General features: G+C 44.6%; 1 protein-coding gene across 1 annotated transcript in view; it reads right to left on the bottom strand.

Annotated features, from left to right (window-relative positions):
* KIAA1549L (KIAA1549 like) overlaps positions 1 to 18,621 on the bottom strand; it is a 102,317-nt gene extending 83,696 nt beyond the window's left edge. The window contains exons 1-5 of the mRNA XM_037128270.2: positions 16,370 to 18,621; positions 15,357 to 15,968; positions 13,233 to 13,348; positions 10,473 to 10,692; positions 9,523 to 9,656 (exon numbers count right to left, since the gene is read on the bottom strand). Coding sequence (XP_036984165.2) covers positions 9,523 to 9,656; positions 10,473 to 10,692; positions 13,233 to 13,348; positions 15,357 to 15,968; positions 16,370 to 18,527 — 3,240 coding nt within the window. The 5' untranslated portion in view covers positions 18,528 to 18,621. The remainder of the gene's footprint in view (positions 1 to 9,522; positions 9,657 to 10,472; positions 10,693 to 13,232; positions 13,349 to 15,356; positions 15,969 to 16,369) is intronic.
* Positions 18,622 to 20,347: the final 1,726 nt, after the last annotated feature.

Genomic DNA, 20,347 nt, shown 5'->3' with positions numbered 1-20,347 from the left:
GGGCATGTCACCTCATTCAATCCCCACCACGACCCTAGGGGGTGTACCTAATGATGACTCCCTTTTACAGAAGATGAAACCAAGGCTTGCCCAAGGTCACACGGCTACAAAGTGACAGAGTCAGGCTTCAAACCCAGGCAGTCTGCATATTTTCTGGGGCTAAATCAGATTACTTTTCTGGTCCTGCCAATACAAAGGAGAGCATGGGGATGTAAAATTTAAGGAACGCTCAGGGGCTCACACAGAGAAAGCCCATGTCAAACTTTTGGGGAACTTTGAAGTTGAAAGGACAGGGAATGCACACCAACCTGGTAACAAACAGAGTGACTGAATCTCATTACAAGGAAGTTCAGAAATATAAAATAGCTTCTTTGGAGAGTGAGTATCTCTCCTGTGGTCTGTGAATGCAATGTAGGACATGTAAATATGAATATGAGATGGTGTGGTTTTCTTCTTGCATGTTGTCTAAGCCAGTGTTTCTGTCACTGGAAAAGGAGGTTTTCTAGGTCAATGTATGAACAAAAATATCCCACAGATGAGGCGTGCAAACCAGATGCAGCAGGAAGTCACTCCACTTGGAGAGACCATCTTTGTCTGCTCCTTCCTTCTCCAGACCCGATTGCCACCCCCTCTCATCCTGCTCAGTGCCCCCAGAGGCAGACCCTATGGACCACTTTGGCGGGTTCCTCTGCCCTCTGGCTTCAGCTAATGGGAGATCAGCAGGATGAGGAGAGAGAGAGGGAGAAAGCAGAGTATCGGTGTTGGGGACTCCCTGCCCGTGGGGTAAAGTTCCCGCTGGGCAGCTGTGGCCTCTGGTTTCCGTAACCGTTGCTTCCCCTCCTCCGTCAGCCCCAACTGTTCCACCTTTGGGCGCTGCACTGTCCCTGTGGTTTCCCGAGTAACTGCCTAGGCTTCTGCAAAGGGTCCCTTTCACTGGATTTCCTTAAAATATCTTCATTTGAGTGTGTCCTTTCTTCCTAACAGGAGCTGACTGGTATCCCTCTCTCCTAGGCCTTTGTATGCTCAGACATCAACATGTCTGCAACTTTCCTTTTAAACCCCACTTTGAGGAAGACTGTTAAGAATGGCTTCTTCATGTTATTTCTCACCTTTTCCCATGGCTGGAAATTACTTTAAAATTCACTATTACAGAGTATACAAAATACAGTCCAGTGGTCCCCAACCCTTTTAGCACCAGGGATAAGTTTCCTAGAGGACAATTTTTCCATGGGCCAGGTGGGGGCGGGGGATGGGTTCGTGATGATTCGAGTGCATCCCATGCAAGCTCACCTCCTGCTGTGCGGCCCAGTTCCTAACAGGCCTGGAGGTTGGGGAGTCCTGATATAGTCCCACGATTAATGACATACACTCACACTCCTCTCTGCAACTATTTTTGGAATGTGGTTTAGCCACAGGTATTCACACCTCTTTCTCAAGCTACCAAGAAGAAAGGCACTGTTTCCGAACAATTCAAAAGCCCTCGCTGCATTGCCACCTATAGAAGTAGTAACTAAAATAATGTTGTGACCTTTATGTCTATTGTGAACATTCTATTTTGTGCTCAACAAAATTCAATTTCACTGGGTCCCAAAGAGCCAGCAGCATGGGGGCCTCTTTGCATATGACACTTGACTGGGTACTTACACTTTTTTAAGCTAAGGGTATTTTTATTGAAATGTAACTGACATATGACATTATATCAGTCTCATACATTTTTATTGTGGTACACTACATAAATGTTACCATTTTAAGTGTACAGTTCAGTGGCATCAGGTACATCCACATTATCATGCAGCCAACACCACTGCCTGTCTGCAGAACTTCTCCATCCCAGGCTCAGCCTCTGTACCCATGATACACCTCCCCACCCATCAGCCGAGCGACCGACCCCTGTTCTACCTTCTGTCTCCATTAATTTGATGAAACTAAATACCTTTTATAAGTGGAACCACACACTATTTGTCCTTTCATGACTGGCTTATTTCACTTAGCATAATGTCCTCAAGGTTCCTCCAGGTTGTAGCACACTTCAGAATGAAGCTCCTTTTCTAGGATGAATGGCATTTCATGGTACCTGTACGCCACGTTCACCCACTCATCTGTGGATGGACACTAGGGTGGTTTCCACTTTTTTGGCTGTTGTGAATACTGCTGCTATGAACATGGGTGTGCAAATAGCTACTCAAGTTCCTGCTTTCAGCTCTCTTGGTTACATACTTGTGAATAGAACTGCTGGATCATATGGTAATTCTGTATTTAATTTTTGGAAGAACCGCCATTCGACATGCTCACCAGCACTGTGCCCAAGGCCGATTCCTCCACTTCCTTAGCAACGTGTTGTATTCCATTTTTAAATAATCCCTTCCTCATAGGTGTGAAGTGGTACCTTGTGGTTCTGATTTACATTTCCCTAGTGATTAGTCATGTGGAGTGTCTTTTCATGCACTTATTGGTCATCTGTGTATCTTCTTAGACAAATGTCTAAGGATTTTCCATGTACACTATCATGTCATCTGCAAACAGTGACAGTTTTGTTTCCGCCTTTCCTATTTGGATGCCTTTTATTTCCTTTTCTTGCCTGATCGTTGTGGCTAAAACTTCCAATACTATATTGAATAGAAGTGGTGAAAGTGTACATCCTTGTCTTGTTCCTGATCTAAGTTGAAAATATTTAATTTTTGCCCATTGACTATGATGTTGGCTGTAGGTCTCTCATATATGGCCTTTATTATATTGAGGAATGCTCCCTCTATTCCCACTTTGCTAAGTGTTTTTTATCATAAATGGGTGTTGTACCTTATCAAAAGCTTTTTCTGCGTCTATTGATATGATCATGTGGTTTTTGTCTTTGCTTTTGTTCATGTGATGTATTACATTTACTGATTTGCGAATATTAAACCATCCTTGCATCCCTGGGATGAATCCCACTTGGTCATGGTGTATGATCTTTTTGATATATTGTTGGATGCAATTTGCCAATATTTTGTTGAGGATTTTAGCGTCTATGTTATCAGTGATATTGGCCTGAAGTTTTCTGTCTTTGTTGTGTCTCTATCTGGTTTTGGAATTAGGATGATGCTGGCTTCATAAAAAAGAATTTGGGAGTTTTCTATCCCTCTGGACTTTTTGGAATAGTCTGTGAATAATAGAGGTTAGCTCTTCATTAAATTCTTTGTAGAATTCTCCTGTAAAACCATCTGGTCCAGGGCTTTTGTGTGATGGGAGTTTTTTTATTACTGTTTCAATTTCTTTTGCTGTTATTGGTGTGTTCAGATTTTCTGCTTCCTTTTCATTGAGTTTTGGAAGATTGTATTTTTCTAGAAATTTATCCATTTCCCCTAGGTTTTCAAATTTCTTGGCATACAGTTCTTCATAGTAATTTCTTACAATCCCTTCTATTTCTGTGGTATCAGTTGTAATCTCTCCTCTTTCATTTCTGATTGTGTTTATCTGTGTCCTCTCTCTTCTTTTCTTGATGAGCCTACTTAAAGGCTTGTCTATTTTGTTTATCTTTTCAAAGAACCAACTCCTGGATTCATTGATCCTTAGAATTGTGCTTTTAGTCTCTATGTCATTTAATTCTGCTCTGATCTTGGTTATTTCCTTCCTTCTGCTTGCTCTGGGCTGTCTTTGTTGTTGTTCCTTGAGTTCTTGCAGGTGTGGGGTTAGGTTGTTTGCTTGAAATGTTTCTATCTTTTCTAGGTAGGCCTGTATTGCTATAAACTTCCCTCTCAGGACTGCCTTCGCTGTGTCCCATAAGTTTTGAGTTGTTGTGAGATCATTTTCATTTGTTTCCAGAAATGTTTTGATTTCTTCCCTAATTTCATTCTTGACCCATTCATTGTTTAATAGCATACCATTCAGTCTCCATGATTTTGGGTGTTTTGGGTTTTTTCCTTTGGGGTTGGTTTCCAGTTTCAGTCCCTGTGGTCAGAGAAAATGCTTGGTATGATTTCAATTTTCTTGACTTTGTTGAGGCTCGTTTTGTGACCAATCGTGTGGTCGATTTTTTAAAATGTTCCATGTGCATTTGAAAAGAATGTGTATTTAGCTTCTTTGGGATGAAAGGCTCTATATATATCAGTTAAGTCCATTTCATCTAGGGTGTTGTTTAATGCCACAATATCTTTGTTGATATTTTGTTTGGAAGATCTGTCCATTTTTGACAGTGGGGTGTTAAAAATCCCCTACCATAATTGTGTTGCTGTCAATATCTTTCTTGAAGTCCTCTAAGATTTTCTTGATATATTTGGGTGCCCCTGTTTGGTGCATATATATTTATGATGTTAATGTCTTCTTGGTGGATTCTTCCCTTGAGTATTATGAAGTGACCTTCTGGGTCTCTCTTTATGGCCCTTTTTTTGAAGTCTATTTTGTCCGATATGAGAATTGCTGCCCCAGCTTTTTTTTCTTGTCCATCTGCTTGGAAAATTTGTTTCCAGCCTTTCACTTTTAGTCTGTGATGGTTTTTTGTCCTGAGGTGGGTCTCTGGTAGGCAGCATATGTGTGGGTCATGTTTTCTTATCCATTCAGCTATTCTGTGTCTTTTGATAGGAAAATTTAATCCATTTACATTTAAGGTTATTATTGATAGGTACTTATTCATTGCTATTTTTGTACCTGTGTTCCTTTCTGCTTCTCTCTTTTCCTTCCTTTCCTTAAAGCAGTCCTTTTAGTATTTCTTGTAGAGCTGGTTTGGTGAAGGCATATTCTTTTAGACTTCTTTTGTCTTGGAACCTCTTTATTTGGCTTTCTATCTTGATTGAGAGCCTTGCTGGGTAAAGTAGCCTTGGTTGTAGGCCTCTGGTTCTCATTACTTGGAATATTTCTTGCCATTCTCTTCTTGCTTGGAGTGTTTCCATTGAGAAGTCAGTAGCTAACCTTATTGGGGCTCCCTTGTATGTTACTTCTTTTTTCTCCCTTGCTGCCTTTAAGATTCTTTCTTTGTCTTGGAATTTTGCCATTTTAGTGATGATGTGCCTTGAAGTGGGCCTCCTTGGATTCCTCTTGATTGGGACTCTGTGATTCCTGGATTTGTGTGACTTTTTCTCTCATCAAATTAGAGAAATTTTCTCTCATTACTCTTTCTAATATGTTTTCTATCCCTTGTTCTTCTTCTTCTCCTTCTGGTATTCCTATTATTCAGATATTATTACTTTTCATATTGTCTTGCATTTCTCTTAATCCCTCTTCATTCTTTCTGAGCCTCTTTTCATTTTCTTGCTCTTTCTGTGAGATGCTTTCTACTTTGTCCTCCAACTCACTAATCTGATCCTCCACCTCATCTATTCTACTTTGGAAACTTTCTACTGTGTTCTTCAATTCGGAAATTGTATTCTTCATTTCCTCTTGTCCCTTGCTGATAGTTCCCATTTCCTTTTTCATGATGATGCAGTTTGCAGTAAGATCATTGTAGTTCCCCTGTAGTTTCTGGTACCTCATTGTGAGCTCTTTGAACTTCATAATAACCAGTGCTTTGAATTCAATATCTGATAGTTGATTAGCCTCTATTTCATCTAACATTCTTTCTGAAGTTTCTGATTTTTCTTTCATTTGGGGATTGTTTCTTTGTCTTCCCATTGTTTGAGACTCTTCTTGTTAGTCTCAGCTTCTAAAATTGATCTGTTCTGACTCCCTGGGTTTATGGTGTGAACTTCTGTGGTATAATACCTGTGAATTTCAGTGGTGCAGACTCCTTCAGGTATCTTGATACCTGAAGGAGTGGTTCTCCATCTTCACCTATTCCCACGCTGGTCCTCGCACTGGTCCCCCTGCTGGTTGCCTACCACTGCTGAGTGTCCAGGCTCCCATAGCCGACTCCTCAGGCACCCTGGTCCGTTGCTACGGCTGCGGCACAGGGGCCACGAGTCTGTATCCAAACTTTTCGGAGCAGAGCCAAGAGGAACTGGCGTGGGAACCAGTGCAGGGCCGGGAAACCTGAGCTGTAACTGATGGACTGCTGGAGGCTCCTCGGTGTGAACAGCCCTGAGAGTTAAAAACTTCAGGAGGACCCAGGTATAAAGAGGGATGGACCTTCCAATTTTGTGTGTTTTACCTCCAGGAGCTTGAACAGGTTCTCTTCCTTTGCTCATTTCTCGATTGCGTTAATTTTTGTTGTTGAGTTTAGGAATTCTTTATGTAGTCTAGCTATAAACCCCCCTATTACATACTATATGATCTGCAAGTATTTCCTCCCATTCCATGGGTGGCCTTTCTATTGTGCCCTTTGGTCCACAAAAGGTTTTAATTTTGGCAATGTCCAATTATCTATTTTTGCTTTTGTCACCTGTGTTTTTGGTGTCATATCCAACAAACCATTACCAAGTCCAATGTCCTGATGCTTTTCTTCTCCATTTTCTTCTATGATTAATAGTTTAAATCTGACATTTAGGTCTTTGATCCATTTTAAGTTAATTTATGTATATGACATTAGGCAAGGGTCCAACTTTGTTCTTTTCCTCATGGATGTCCAATTTTCTCAATATCATTGGTGGAAAAGACTGTCCTTTGTCCATTGGTCTTAGCACCCTTGTCAAAAATCATTTGACCATATATGCAAGGGTTTGTTTTTGAACTCTATTCTGTTCCATTGGTTTATATGCCTATGCTTATGCCAGTACCACACTGTTTTGATTATCATAGCTTTATTGTAAGTTTTGAAATCAGAAAGTGTGAGACCTCTGACTTTTTAAGATTGTTTGGCTATTTAGGGTCCCTTGAGATTCACTGAGTTTTAGTATTTCCACAAAAAGAGTCACTGGAATTTTGATGAGGACTGCAGCAAGTCCAGATTGCTCTTAGTAGTATTGACATCTTAACAAAATTACCTTTCAATTCATGAGCACAGAATGTTTTCCATTTATATGTGTGTCTCCTTTAATATAGTTATTTTTTATAGCTAAGAGAAGCGTGATCATTGTGTATGGCTGCTTAACACTAGCTTCATAAATAAGGGGTCCATAGGCCCGTGATCAAGGTTGTATCACTGTTCCCTGAAAGTCGTGCTGTGTCCCCATCTCTTCTTTATTCTTAGACTCCTGTGGCTCCTGACCTGATCTCTTACTTCCCACTCCCTCATGCTGCAACTCATGAGACTGACCCATGAGAATGACCAAATGGAAAGCTCTTATTTTGGCAACCCAGCAACCACTGTCCCTTCCATGACAGCGTCACAATTTTTCTTGGGGAAACTCTGTTTCCTCTACCAGTTCATGTGCTTTGGGTGGCACTGCTCTGGCCAAGTTCCGGGAGTGGGTATTTGAGCCAGCACTAGTTGACTGGGACATTTCACCTCCTTGGTCACAGTTACTGGTCCAGAAACAGGCACAGGATCCAGGTGGGTCCAATGACAGCTAATCTCAGGATTTTTACTGGAATGACACAAAAAGGCGCTTTGGTTCCACAGACTGTGAGCAATAAGGAGGCAAACGTGTGGGTGCAAGGGGCCAGCCTGCACGGCCTGAGGATGACAGCAGCCCAGAGCAAGATCAACCGAGAAATGAGATGAGAACTGCGTGAAGAAATTACGTGAGCACCTGAATCCAATTGTGCCTGAAGTAAATAAACTTTGAACTTGTCACTTGCATGAACCAATCACTTCTTCTATTTGCTTTTAAACCTGTGAACTTGCATACTGTCATCTGCACCAAAAAATCCTGATTGAGTCCACTGTAATCCAGCCTCTAGCATCAATGCTATAAAGTAAAAAAATATATGTCGCCTTTTTAACGATTCTCTCAACAAATTAATTAAATATTGATGTAGTCTTACTCCACAGCGGATCCAAGGTTCTCCACAAATTATATTTAATACAATAAAATGCAAAGTTAAAGTTACAAAACCAGATCCTGGATAAACACATTAAAGACAGCCCCAGGGGAACGACTATCATACAGTTCTCTATGCATGATGATAGAGGGTCTTAGAGGGTCCTAAACCGAGGCAAGAACTTTGTCTCTGGGCTTCCTATTGGCCAAAGCAAAAAGAGAAATGGGATTAATAAAATAATTCACCCAATTATCCATTCATTTCAAGAGCTGTTGATATATATTCAAGAGTTTTTAAAATCTATTTAGATACAATTTTAAAATTGCCTGTTGTAGTCTTCTCCAAGGAAGTTTTCTTACTTGCTAAGGCCAAGGGCGGCTTTTCTTTATCTTGGTGTCCCTCTCAGGGCCTGATGAATAGCAGGTGCTCAGTAAGTCTGTGCTTCTTGAATACAATCAGAGTGTGTTCTGAATACCATCTGAGTATATTCTAATTCTAACCAGACTCAAGTACCTGTGAGAATCCAAATACAATGAGAAAACAAAAGATCTCCCACAGAAGATCTGAGTCATTCTGCTTACATAAATGTTAAGCCTGTGACATGTTTTTAGATGTTAGTCTATTATGAACCAAATCATAATGAGATACGTCCACTTTGGATGGATGGAGAAAAGGAAAGCTTCTCCTTCAAATTAAATTGTACTCTTTCTACATCATATTGGCGTTGCTGATAATTTACCTATGCTAAAGGTCAGTTTCGAAACCACTGGGTTTCATCTCAAAGGCAAACCCTGGAGGTGCCTTTTAGTTCAGTGAAAATGGAGATATTGGCTAGTACAGTTCATTAGAGCAGTTTGGGGGCTGGATAAATGTCATTAAGAAGCATCTGTCTTTAGTGGGATGATATCTATACAATTGCAAAAATGGGTATGAGAAAGGCTTTTGATGGCATGCTTACTGTAAATCCGGGAAATTGAAGCACAGTGCTCTAGGAGTGGGATTTTCCTGGGAAATAAATCACGCATTTGCCAAAAGTTTCACCATGGGTCCCATTTCCCCCTTGCATCGATGTTAGTGTAGCACGTGGATAAGAGTGGGCTTTGCTCAAGTCTTTATTCTATTTTTCACCAAAAATAATGTGTGCCTTTCTGGAAGTTTCTCACCCCTCTTTCAGTTCTCTCTTCTGTGAAATGATGATAATAATACCTCAGAAGGAATGTCTTAGGTATTATGTAGCAAAATATTCATAAAACACTTAGCACCCTCCTAGCACATAGGAAGCCCTAAGTACAAAATGTGTATGTGTGTGAAATAAGAGACTTCATGTGGACATTTGGAAAATAACTCAATGAAAATCACAGAATAGGCAAATCTTAGTGCATGAGCTATTTAGAAATGATTCATTTTATACGAGACATTTGATATATCTTATATAGTATATTCTAGCACCATTTTAAAAAATAATAAATGCATTGGAAAGGCCTGAGGAACCTTCCTGTGGGAAAATAAGTATAAAACCCCAAAGCACAGCAGGGACACAAGGACATGGCTTCCACACCCCAGACATCCTCCCCAGTGCCGGACCAGCCCTACTCAGCGGCCCGAGTGAGAGGCACTGTCTCCTGCCTGCACCACACGTTCAAAGTCCAAAGTAACATTCACCCCAGGCAGCTTGGAAATTGGGGACTGAGTCACCCCTTGCCAACCCCTGACTGGCCTCTGTCGACGACACAGCTCCAGTGCCCTCGTCCTTACCTGAACTGTCAGGTTGCTTTTGGTGCTCAGGACCTTCTTCTCGGCATCCTGGAAGGCCTTCTGCAGTCTCTGTTCCATCGTCTGAGCAAACTTGCAGGACTGGATGTTGTCGGACTGGCTCACAAACTGAAGCACTAGAGTGAGAGCAGTAAATCAGCACTCACCGACGCAGTGTCTCCGTTCCTGGGACTCAACCGCCGTCATAATACAAAATGCACTTTTTACATCAGAGCAATTAGGGAAGTGAAGGGTGACATGGTTTGGCTGCAGGTCTGTAAGGGGTTCTTAAAATGATTTATAACCTAGAAGAATTTAAAGTGTGATTGGACCTGAGATTCCCTCCAATGCAAAGGATTTTGTGATTTCACCTGATTGGAATATGTAGACATCTGCTCCAAGATTGCTAAAAAATAACCAAAGAGAGGTCTTGCCTTCTGATGCTTTGGAGGGAAAAAATAATCAATTGACTTGCATCACTAAGTTCACTGTGCCTTTCAGTGTCAACAGTTTCTCTAAGCTTCGGGTTTACAAAAGACTGGAATCAGCAGGGAGCTTGGGAGAAAGATTCCAAGGCCTGAGCTCAGAGATTCTCATTCAGTGGCATCTGGAATGCGTTGCTCCAAAGCACAGGTTTTATGGATATTCAACTCTAACTGGTATTCATAATATGGAAAAAATCCAAAAATATACCACCTGGTGCATGGAAGTACTAATTAAATCCATTAGGAAGAAACGCTCCTGTGAAGAAATATTTCCAATTAGTCCAGGAAAGATTTAGGCTGATGTGCAGGGCACTTGGACATTTGCTTTAGCTGGGCCGTGTGAGGGAGGAACACAGAGACTTGAAAAGACAACAGAGCAGTCAGCGATGGATTTTTTAAACAGGGGTCTTCTTGGTACTGTCCCCAGTTCCAGAAAAGGTAGAAAACCTTCCCTTCTGAGTTACTTGCCTGTTTTCAGCTGGAAGTAGCCTGCAGGCTGGGGATCCCACGGGGCGGCGAGTACCGCCACAGACTGCAAGTTCGGGGCATGCTGCTTCAGATCCGCAGTGACATTGCTGACCCCGTAAACACCCAGCATTTCGATCACTGCGGAAGGCAAGTACACCAGCCTCCCTCTGGTAGCATAATAACCAACTGTGACGTTGTGAGAATGTTCCAGAATGTCCACCTACAAAACAAATGGACGCCCAGAACTCAGTATTGGTTTTCACAGAATGTTAAGTTATTTAGCATGGCTGGGGAGTAGGATGTTCTCATTCAACGACTATTCTAACAATGCTATAAGAAAGACATGGATTGGCAAGTCTTAAAATATCAGAATACAACGAAATATCATGATGCTGAACCTACATGTTGATAGAATTAAATCTTTGGTTTCCGGTTTTATTCCTTAAGTGCCTCATATAATCCTGCGAGCACCAATTACCACCTAGGATGGTAGACAGAAGACAGCAGGCAAAAGAGATTTCCATGGGACGGAATGCTAAAAAAATAGCTTTATTGTACTTCTCATCATTTAAAAATTAAAAGGCAGAAATGAGAGATTAATTGGGGCCCCTTCAGGACAAGGGTCTAGTAGTATATGAGGTGAATTCCTCTGGCTAGAAGCTGAGAGAAGAGTTGTTCAGACTTAACTCCATTCTTGACTAGTAAGTTGGTTCAGCCCAAGGCACGGTGGGCCATGAAGAGTCTCTCTTACAGCTGAGCCCTGGGGGATACTGCTGATCTGAGCTCTTTCTGACCCAAATGGAGGACCTGAAGGCTTTAGATTGTATTCTTACTTGTTTTTGCTCTTGTTTTATATTAACAGTTCAGGGTGTTTTTAACACCCACTCCCTTCCACCGCCCCCTACTCTTCCACCTCCATTGGTAATGTCACGTGTATTGGCAAAGGAAATCAAGACAACTGATTACGCAACAGGCTGGGTGCGCCTTTGGTTTCTTCACACTGTTTCCCCAGGTGCTGTTCAAGGTGGCCCAGGTGACTAGTGTGCCAGAGAGGAGCGGGGTTGGGGCGCTGGGTGAAAGTTAAAGGGATCAAGCAGTAGAGATTGGTCATTGCAAAAGCAGTCATGGAGAGGTAAACCACAGCACAGGAAATAGAATCAATGACATTGTGATAACTATGTCAGGCGGGTACTTGAAATATTGAGGAATCCCTCTGTAAGACATGTGATTGTCTAAGCAGTGTGCTGTATACCTGGAACTAATACAAAATAATACTAAATGTAAACTGTCACTGAAAACAAAACAAAAAAAAATTTAGAGGTGGCTTTAGGTGGAATGAGATCCTTCCGAATGGAGCACAGACACACACTGAGTAATACCAGAGAGCAAGTGACCCCTGTTCAAGCCCTTCTAATGACCTCGAGGACTGAGTCTCTGGTTGGGGATCACTGACTTTCAATACCTCCCCAAGCTTTACAAGTCGTATTTCTGCCAGTGCTGTTTAGCTTCAATTTAACAAGCTGTTCCCATTATTCTTGTTTTCGCAGTTACATTTTCTTTGTGGCAAATGATCCTGATTTTCATTTATGGTGGTAATATCAAACACCCTTTTGAAATAAATTGTATTTAATTTTTAAAAATGAGCCAATTGAAAAACTAATAGGGGGATCAGGGGGTTGAGGGATGGAGCCAAAAGGAAAAAGGACTCATGGACATCGATGACAGTGTGGTGACTGTGGGGGAATGGGGTGAATGAGTTATAAGGGGACTAAATGGTAATGGAAAAATACAATAAATAAAGAAAAGAACTAACACATACTAATTGTCACAGTTGTCTGTGATGATATGCAAGAAAGGCAAAAACTTGAAGGTCATTTCCAAATGACAGAAGTTTAATGAAACCTGTGTCAGGCAACCAATGGAAACATTCACACTTTCTACTTTCAGACGAGATTGTGCGTGTTCAGGGCGGTACAGATGCCTCACGTAGAATGCATTTCTTTCTTTTCTTTGTTTAGAATTATATAAAAGAGGTTGACAATGACCAACAAATTACGTACCAAAACTTATTCCTATTTCTTGCTGTGGTGGTGCGGGGGGAGGGGGGGCACCACCAGCTGAACACAGCTGTAGAACAAAGCATCAAGGGAAGAGGCCAGAGGTGCAAAGGGTGCCCACCAACTGCCAACCGCATTTACTGCTTTCAAACAGGGAATCAAAACAAACACGCATAAAGCAAGGCTTCCATCACTGGGATGTGCCTTCAAAATCATCTAGCAGTTGTTGAATAGCACTTGGCATTAAAGTGGAGGAAAAAAGTGTTCCCTTCCCCGTCTGCTGCTGGTAATTTAAGCAAAGCTGCACTCAATTTACAAGTCAGAGTAATTTTTAAATGTCCAGAAATAAATTGTTAACTCTTTATGATGGCGAGGGAGATAAAGGAAGAAGCAATGGATGGTATCTAGAGAATTATACTAATGATATTAAATATTTTCCCCAAACAATGAGATGATAGAACAATTTAAAACAGTATATCAAGGCTTTTTTAAAAAATCTGGACATAGGGTAATTAGCCTCCATTCTCCATCTCAAAATTTTTCTCTAACCACCACACATTCACTATTGATCAAAATGGAAAAAGCTGCTACTTCCACCCAGCATACTTATGGTACCCAGGGAGGGGGAAACAATCTGAACACACCCTGGACCCAAGAGGAAGATGTACAGGGATTAGTCTGATTACAGAAGCAAGGGGCTTACGTGAGCTGAGACGTCGTTCTGCTGGAAAGCCTTCCGCAATGCCTGCGTGAGCCCCTTGGCCACACTGAGCTTCAAGGTTTCACCGATCTGCCCTCTCCTGTGCGTCAGAAAGAGAACTGGGACAAAACCGAAGTGTGGTAATCAGGGTAAGGCAGCAGTCGTCCTAATGAAAGAGCCCTCCTCTCCTCCCCACAGCTGCCACCTCTCACAAGTTCTGAGTGAAGCCAGTTGAGTGTAGGTCCAATGGAGTAGGTAGGGTGCTGGGGTAGCGCTGGGGTAGGAGCTCTTTTGGTCCCACTCAAGTCCCAAGGAAAGAAGGCCCTAGCCATCTGTGTGGAGAGACAGCTCTCAGGCTGGTGGCACTTCATTTCTGACCAATGCTGCCTCTGAAAGGTGGGGCTCAGCAGGACCTGCCCTGATGGGTCTGCATGCTAGGGAATTCCCTCAGCAGTGTTCCTGAGACCTGACTTAGATGCAAGCCCTGAGCTAGGTGGAGCAGACAAAAAGAACCCTGTATCAGGAAGGCAGTCCCCATCCCACAAATGCAAGAGACAGAGTTGGAGACCAGTGTGAAAACAGGCAGTTGTGACTGAATGTGACAGGTGCTATTTGAAGGGATGCCTGGGGTGCCGCTGGAGACCCTAGGGAGAGCAGCCAGCTGTGACCTGGGCAGAGGTGGATCGAGGAAGGATTCCTGGAGGACCTGGAGATGTTTCTGCTGAGTTCAAAGGATCATGGGAGTGAGCTGGGCCAAGAGGGGGACAAACTGTCCCCACACTCCCAGCAGAGGGAAGACCAAGGAAGACAAAGGCCCAGGGGAGAAAAGTGAAATATTTCACTGTTTAAGCTTGGCCCTGAGGGTAGTGGGAAATGAAGGGTTTTAAATAAACGCATGCATTTTAGAAGGTTCCTTTAACTGCAGACTGGAGAACAGGCTGTGTGTGTCTGTTGTGGGGTGGGGAATCTGAACACAGACAGATAAATTGGCTGTTGCAGAAATCGAGGTGCACAATCATGACGATGTGAACTAGGGAAGCGGCAGCAGTGGTGGAAGGAAGGGGCATTCTGCAGGTAGACCTAAAAGTAACTTGTGTTTGGCTGGGTGTAGCAGCGGTGACAGGGGTCAGTGAAAATGAGAGGGGGAGAATGTTCCGGACTTCTGCATGGAGGTGGCGGAGGTTGCCACTCAGAACAGGAGACGCAGATCTGGAGGGCTAGGGGAAGGGAAAGTGGAAAACCAGATGGTGTCATTTCTTGAGATATAGAAAGAAATACTGTACTTTCTGCTAGACCTAGTTTCACAATTTCCCATTTTAGAATAGGATATGTCTAGAGAGATGATTTCATTACATTCTTTCTGGGGCCAAGAGGAAGGCAGGATGCGAGCATTCAGCATGTGAATGCTCTTTCAAATACTGTGTCTAATGCTTTGGAGAGCAAACTCTACCACACCACACTATCGAAAGGCCCCCATGCCTTCCTGGTCTGCTGTGCTGCAGCTGGCGGGAGGGGGCCAAGAAAATGGCATCTGCCTCCCAGCATTTGCAGGGTCTCCTTTTTAATGTTAAAAGAAATCCCGAGTTCCCACAAAGTGTACCATGGCTGTAGTTTTCATATCTGCTGACTGAGAACAAGCATGACAATAAGCCTTTCTGAATTCTGTAGTAATTCCCAAGATGGTATGTTTTACTAACACAGCGTTCATTCATGTGAAACGTCACTGACCTGTCTGCTCTACAGGCAAACCTTGGGGCACATGTGCTTCCTACATGTAATGCTTGTCCTCACCTCTGTCACTTGATAAAGACTGAGGGTTCTCAACCCTGGCACTACTGATATTTTGGGCCAGCCTGTTCTTTGTTGTCAACCATCCTGTGCCATGCAGGATGCTTAGCAGAGCCCTAATCTCTGTTTCACTAGATGCCAGCTGCATCCTCCCCACCCTTTAAATTGTACAGATCCCCAAATGTCTCCAGATGTGGCCAACCGTCCCCTGGGGAAGGGGGAGCCAAAGTGCCCCTGGTTGAGAATCGCCAAACTCAAAGAAATCTAATAATTCTGTTGCATCTCCAAAGCCATCATGCGCTTGCTGCTTTCAAGTAAATCAAGGTAGTGGAGTCTTACCTATCTTTACCAAGAGTTTACTGGACATCTGGCACTCCAGGTTGGACACTACCTTGCCAGTGGTAACCACAGCTGTCGACACAGCGGGAAGAGCAGCATTTGGGTTCTCTGCCAGCAGAGGCGGCAGCCGGGTCGCCCTTACCGGCGCGGTAATGGACGTCAAGGCTGCCGTGATTGTCAATGAGCGTGTGGTGGACGCCCTGGGCAAGTCTGAGTTGGTGGGGTTTGGGAAGTTCGTGTGCATGGCTTGTGGTTTCCTGGGGAGGTGAGTAGTGGACAACAGGCCAGAGGCGGTGCCTGGGTTCCCTTGCATGGCTGTGTGAGTGTTCATAGTGTGTGCGGATCTTGCAAACATATAGGTTGGAGTGAATGAGAAGGCTGGATGGACTGCGCCTGGGGTCGCCTTTGGGCCGGACGCTGTGTTGTTTGTGACATTTTTAGCTACAGCAGTGGTCAAACTGCTCTTGAGCAATCCTGAGACCCCAGCTGATGGGTTGCTGCCAGTGCCCTTGGCAACCAGGGCTGCAGACAGTGCTGGACTTGATTTCCTTGGAAACAACGTGGAAGCTGCTGCTGTTGTTGGTTCTGCCTTGGACGACACTGCAGAGTCCGCTGTGAAGAGAGAAAAAGCAAAGGTTGTCATTGGCCCAGAGTGCACACATCACTGGTGATGATGAGTGGATATAACTTATGGGTTTGCTGCGGTGAAAAGTCTCTGTGCTCTGAAATTTAAGCAAAGCAGCTTAGGCTCATTAAGTCAATTAAGCATAATGAAGATGACAATTATAGCAAAGCTATGGCTGGTAATAAGGACACTTAAATTGTGAATACTTAACAAAAAAATCAAGTCAGCAGAGGATCAAGGACATGACTGCTTGGGGCTGCTAATCCATTCATCAGTGAGACTAGGTGTGTCTGCTCATGAGCAAAGCTGGGTATCTGTGTTGAGCTTGAAGATGCTTTGGCCACAGAAGCAGTCATACCTGTTTTCTGGGTACCAGGAAACAAACTACCTGCATTAGTGGCTGCCCCTGTCCATTTCTTGGGGTGCTGAGAAGGCAGAAGCACTTTGGATGGGATCCTGAATAAGGCACTGGCTGACAGAGGAGATTCAGCAGTAGAGTGATATCTCGGGACACTCTGGAATGGTGTGGAAGCATTTATCACGGGAGATGGATAGATGCTGCTGGAAACTTGGAAACTTGTATCCATTCCATCTGAAAACACTGCCCGCAAACCAGCTGTGGAAGGCAGACTTGGAGAGGTTAGCCAGAGCGAGCGTGTTGGACGGGCAGGCCATTGCAGATGGGGAGAAGACTCGATGTGTTGACTGGTGGATGGGTGACCTTCAATCTCAGCTGCTTGGAAGACACCAGAGTGGTCGTTATTACTTATGGACAAGATGTCTGTATGGTTTCCAACCATGGTAACGTCTGACTGTTGGACTGGCTGGCTGGTGCTTGTGTCAAGGACTGGATCCTGAATACTAAAGCCTTCTGCAGTTGCTGAATGCCCAGCAGTGTCTTTGAAATGCTGAGATTCTATTGTACTGACAGCTGAAGCTAAATCGTTGGGAGCAGTAAAGGAGACTGAATGAGTATTCCAGCTTGTGGAGTTAATTGTGTGCCCATTTACATCGTGATTTGTTGGCTGCTGCATGCCAGCTATGGTTGGTTCTGTGGAAAGGGATCCAGTTCCTGCTGAAAGAGAACTCCCGAAAACATCTGTGACTGCTGGCTTTTTCCCGTTTCCCATTGTTGAGAAATCATAGACCTCGGTGGAGGAGAGAAACGCTGTCACCTGTTTGGAAGCTGAAACTGGCAGCTTGGAATGGTCTGTCGCAGCTGCGTAAGTCTCTGGATTGCTGCTGGAAGAGCTGGGAGATGAGGAAAAAGTCTGCGTGGCTTGTCCAGAGAGGATGGAATGTGGAGGTAATTCTGAAGGAAGGGTTGTGCTTGGTGTTGTAACGACAGCGGGTGAAATACGATCAGTGCTAAAACCAGAGGCAAATCCATTTACAGTGTGAAGACTCCAAATCTCTTTACTTGGAAGGGTCTGGAGGGCAACCGTGAAATTTGTCTTTTCGTTTTCCTTTAAAACAGTTGTCATGCTATTCTCTTTCTGTCGGGGAAACATCTGAGTCATGGCAAGGAGGTGAGGAATCCCCTCTTCCTGAGGAGTTGGCATTTTGGGCTCGACGGATGGAAAGGCATGATTCTGTGCCGGCTGCCGGAAAGTAGGTGTGGAGGGCATATCTGCAGCTGTGCCCTTAGATGGAGATGCAGGAACCGCCCCAGAAAGGTTGGCTTGTCCTTGGCCAGCTGTAGTGAGAGGCACAGGAGAAGGCACCCAAGAGAAAGATATGTGTTCTGCTGAACGGGCAGGCCCTTCAGAATTCTCTGGGGCTGCTGACAAATGCAGTGGGTTAGCAAAATCCTTGGCGGTGGCGGTGGCTGGCTTTCTGCTGGTCGTTTCCATTGCCACTGACTCAGCAGTTTGGAAAAGCGAAGAAGGCACAGCCTCACTGGTCACTGCTGTTGCCGTGCTCTTCCAAACCGGCAAAGCCACCCCACTGTGCACTCTTTCGTCCACCTCAGCTTTGATTGGCCGGGTGGATGCAGGGCTTGAAGCCACTTCCAACCTTGACCATGAGGGAGTTCCACCTGGCAGCTGAAGACTTCCAGGTGCTAGGGGAGGGGGAGACAGATGGGCCAGTTCTGCCCTGGAGCTCAAAAACTCTGGTGTGGGGGATCTTGCTAAGCGAGGACTCTCTGTGAAGGACAGCTCCGAATACTGCTTTGTTGAAGATCCAGAAAAACCTAGATGAGGGATGCCTATTAAATCCTGAGCATTTTTGGATGGAGTGTGGTTCGTTTCATCAGCAAATGGGTTTAGGGCATTAGCTACACTCTGACTTGAAGAGGAGTTGGTTGGAGCTGTTTGGGGGAATAAAGGCACTCTGATGGGTCGCTCGGCTGGCTTAGAAAAGATGATGGAATGAGGTGAGTCAGGAGCCAATGAAGAGGATGGAGATGGAGGGAGAAGTGGAAGGATGTCTGACCTCAGAGAATGTCGTTTTGAGATGGAAGGAGTCCCTACCCACACTGGCTGAGATGGGAGGGCAGGGCTCAAGGACGGCACTGATGGGGCAGCGGGCAATGGGGAGAGCATGCTAGTGTGAGGCAAACCTGACACGCTGGCTGTCTCTTTTCCCCCTTGAGGTCCTGGTTGGACCAGCGACTCAGTGGAATCCTTGTAAGGCTCGAAGGAGGAGCTATATCCGCTTCCTTGGTAAAGGGAAGAAGAGAAGTCCCCATGGGCCCTAGCTCTGCGGTGTGTCTTGGGAGGAGGGGTTCGTGTGAACTGCAGCACGCTGGTGTTGTCGGGGGGCGGTCCCAGCACATTCTTGATTCTGTCCCCTGCCAGGGAAGGCTGGGCTTCTGAGAAAGGCCATGTTGGTGAAATCGGTAACAATGTCCCAGGAGGAAGTGACGCAGGGTTTGGGGTGACAGTTACTGGTACATTGGCTGTTCCTGTGAAACAAAACATCAAGCAGTCAGACACAGTCATTAGGCACCCGCAGGGGTAGGTCCTGGAGAGAAGGGGCGGGCCAGCCAGGCACTGTTCGGTCCTCTTCCACCGGTCCCAGACGTCGCATTAGACACATGCAAACAATGAATTACGTCATTAGAAATATTCAAACACTGCAGCTGCCACACAGGGCAGGATCGGGGACAACTGGCCTCTGTGAAGTGATGTTTAAGCAAAGATGGACATACTTGAGTATTTTGAGTTCTTTTTCTGTACCAGCTATGAGAGCTGAACTGTGAAACTCACAATCTAGAAAGTCAAATATGTGGGTGGCTATCTGCCATGGCCAATGACCCCGAAATAAAGCTCACCTGAAAACCCAAACTGCGAAACAAAAAGGCCATGTATCCAAATGCAAATATTTTTTTTGTTTTGGACCCTAAAGCATCTCAAGCAGAATAAGTGAGGTTGCCTATGTCTGGAAAGACGGCAGCAGGGAGATAGCTATCTCGTTGGATTTAAAAGGATTCCTGATGCTATTATTTACCCCGTGTCAACAAGCACCGGGGATTTCTTTCGGGTGAGGCTATTTCTGAAAGAAAAAACTGTTCACATTTGACCTGGGACCTCTAGAGACACGTCTCATAAAGCCTGGTGTCCCTATAGGTACTGGCAGCACCTATGGGTGGGACTGCAGGCAGAGAGGCAAGGACTCAGGGCACAGAGTGGGGACCTCCACAGGAGACGGGGCAAGGAAACAACTGATTGCAAAGTGGAAAATGTCACGCTTGGGAAAAGAAACGACATTCTCTGTGACAACCCTCTCACCCTCTTTCCACTTCTGTGATGTTGATGACCCCACAGGTGGCTAAGTGCTGTTAAGTAATATTTTAAATTAAACATGAAAAAGAAAGAAAAGGTATTTCTAGAGCTTTCTGCATTATTTGCTACAAACTTTAGAATTGTCTGCTAGGAACAAACAAGCCAAGCATTGCAGCCAGAAAATCTGGGTTTGCTTGCACCTCCCAGCCACCTGGAGCTGCCTCTCTGGAACCCCGCTGTGTGAGGTGGGGGTAATAAGCACTAAACCACCCCACCAGGCTGCTGCAAGGAGCAAATGAAATCACAGGGGGCGGGGCGGGGGGGGGGGAAACGGGTGGAAGGAGGGGCTCTTCAAACAGAAAAGCACTAAACAAATGGGGGGGGAGCACTACACATATGAACTGTCCTTACAGGCTCTCAGCCCTGTTTTTTTGTTGTTCTTGTTGATTTGTTTAACAAAAGAGGACACTGTGGCCCAGAAAGGGGACACCATTTGCCAGAAGCCACAGAACTGATTAGGGACAGAAGCAGGTTCAGAGGCAAAGTCTCCTCGCTCCCGGGGCACCGTCTTTGGTTTCTGCTGCTTCTCTCACACCAGGGCTTGCCCTTCACACTACCCCCACTGGATTCTGCCAACA

This window comes from Artibeus jamaicensis, unplaced genomic scaffold (assembly GCF_021234435.1).
Source record: "Artibeus jamaicensis isolate MK-2021 breed Jamaican fruit bat unplaced genomic scaffold, CSHL_Jam_final contig_797, whole genome shotgun sequence".
NCBI lineage: Eukaryota > Metazoa > Chordata > Mammalia > Chiroptera > Phyllostomidae > Artibeus > Artibeus jamaicensis.
This window is presented reverse-complemented; position numbering and strand designations above follow the sequence as displayed.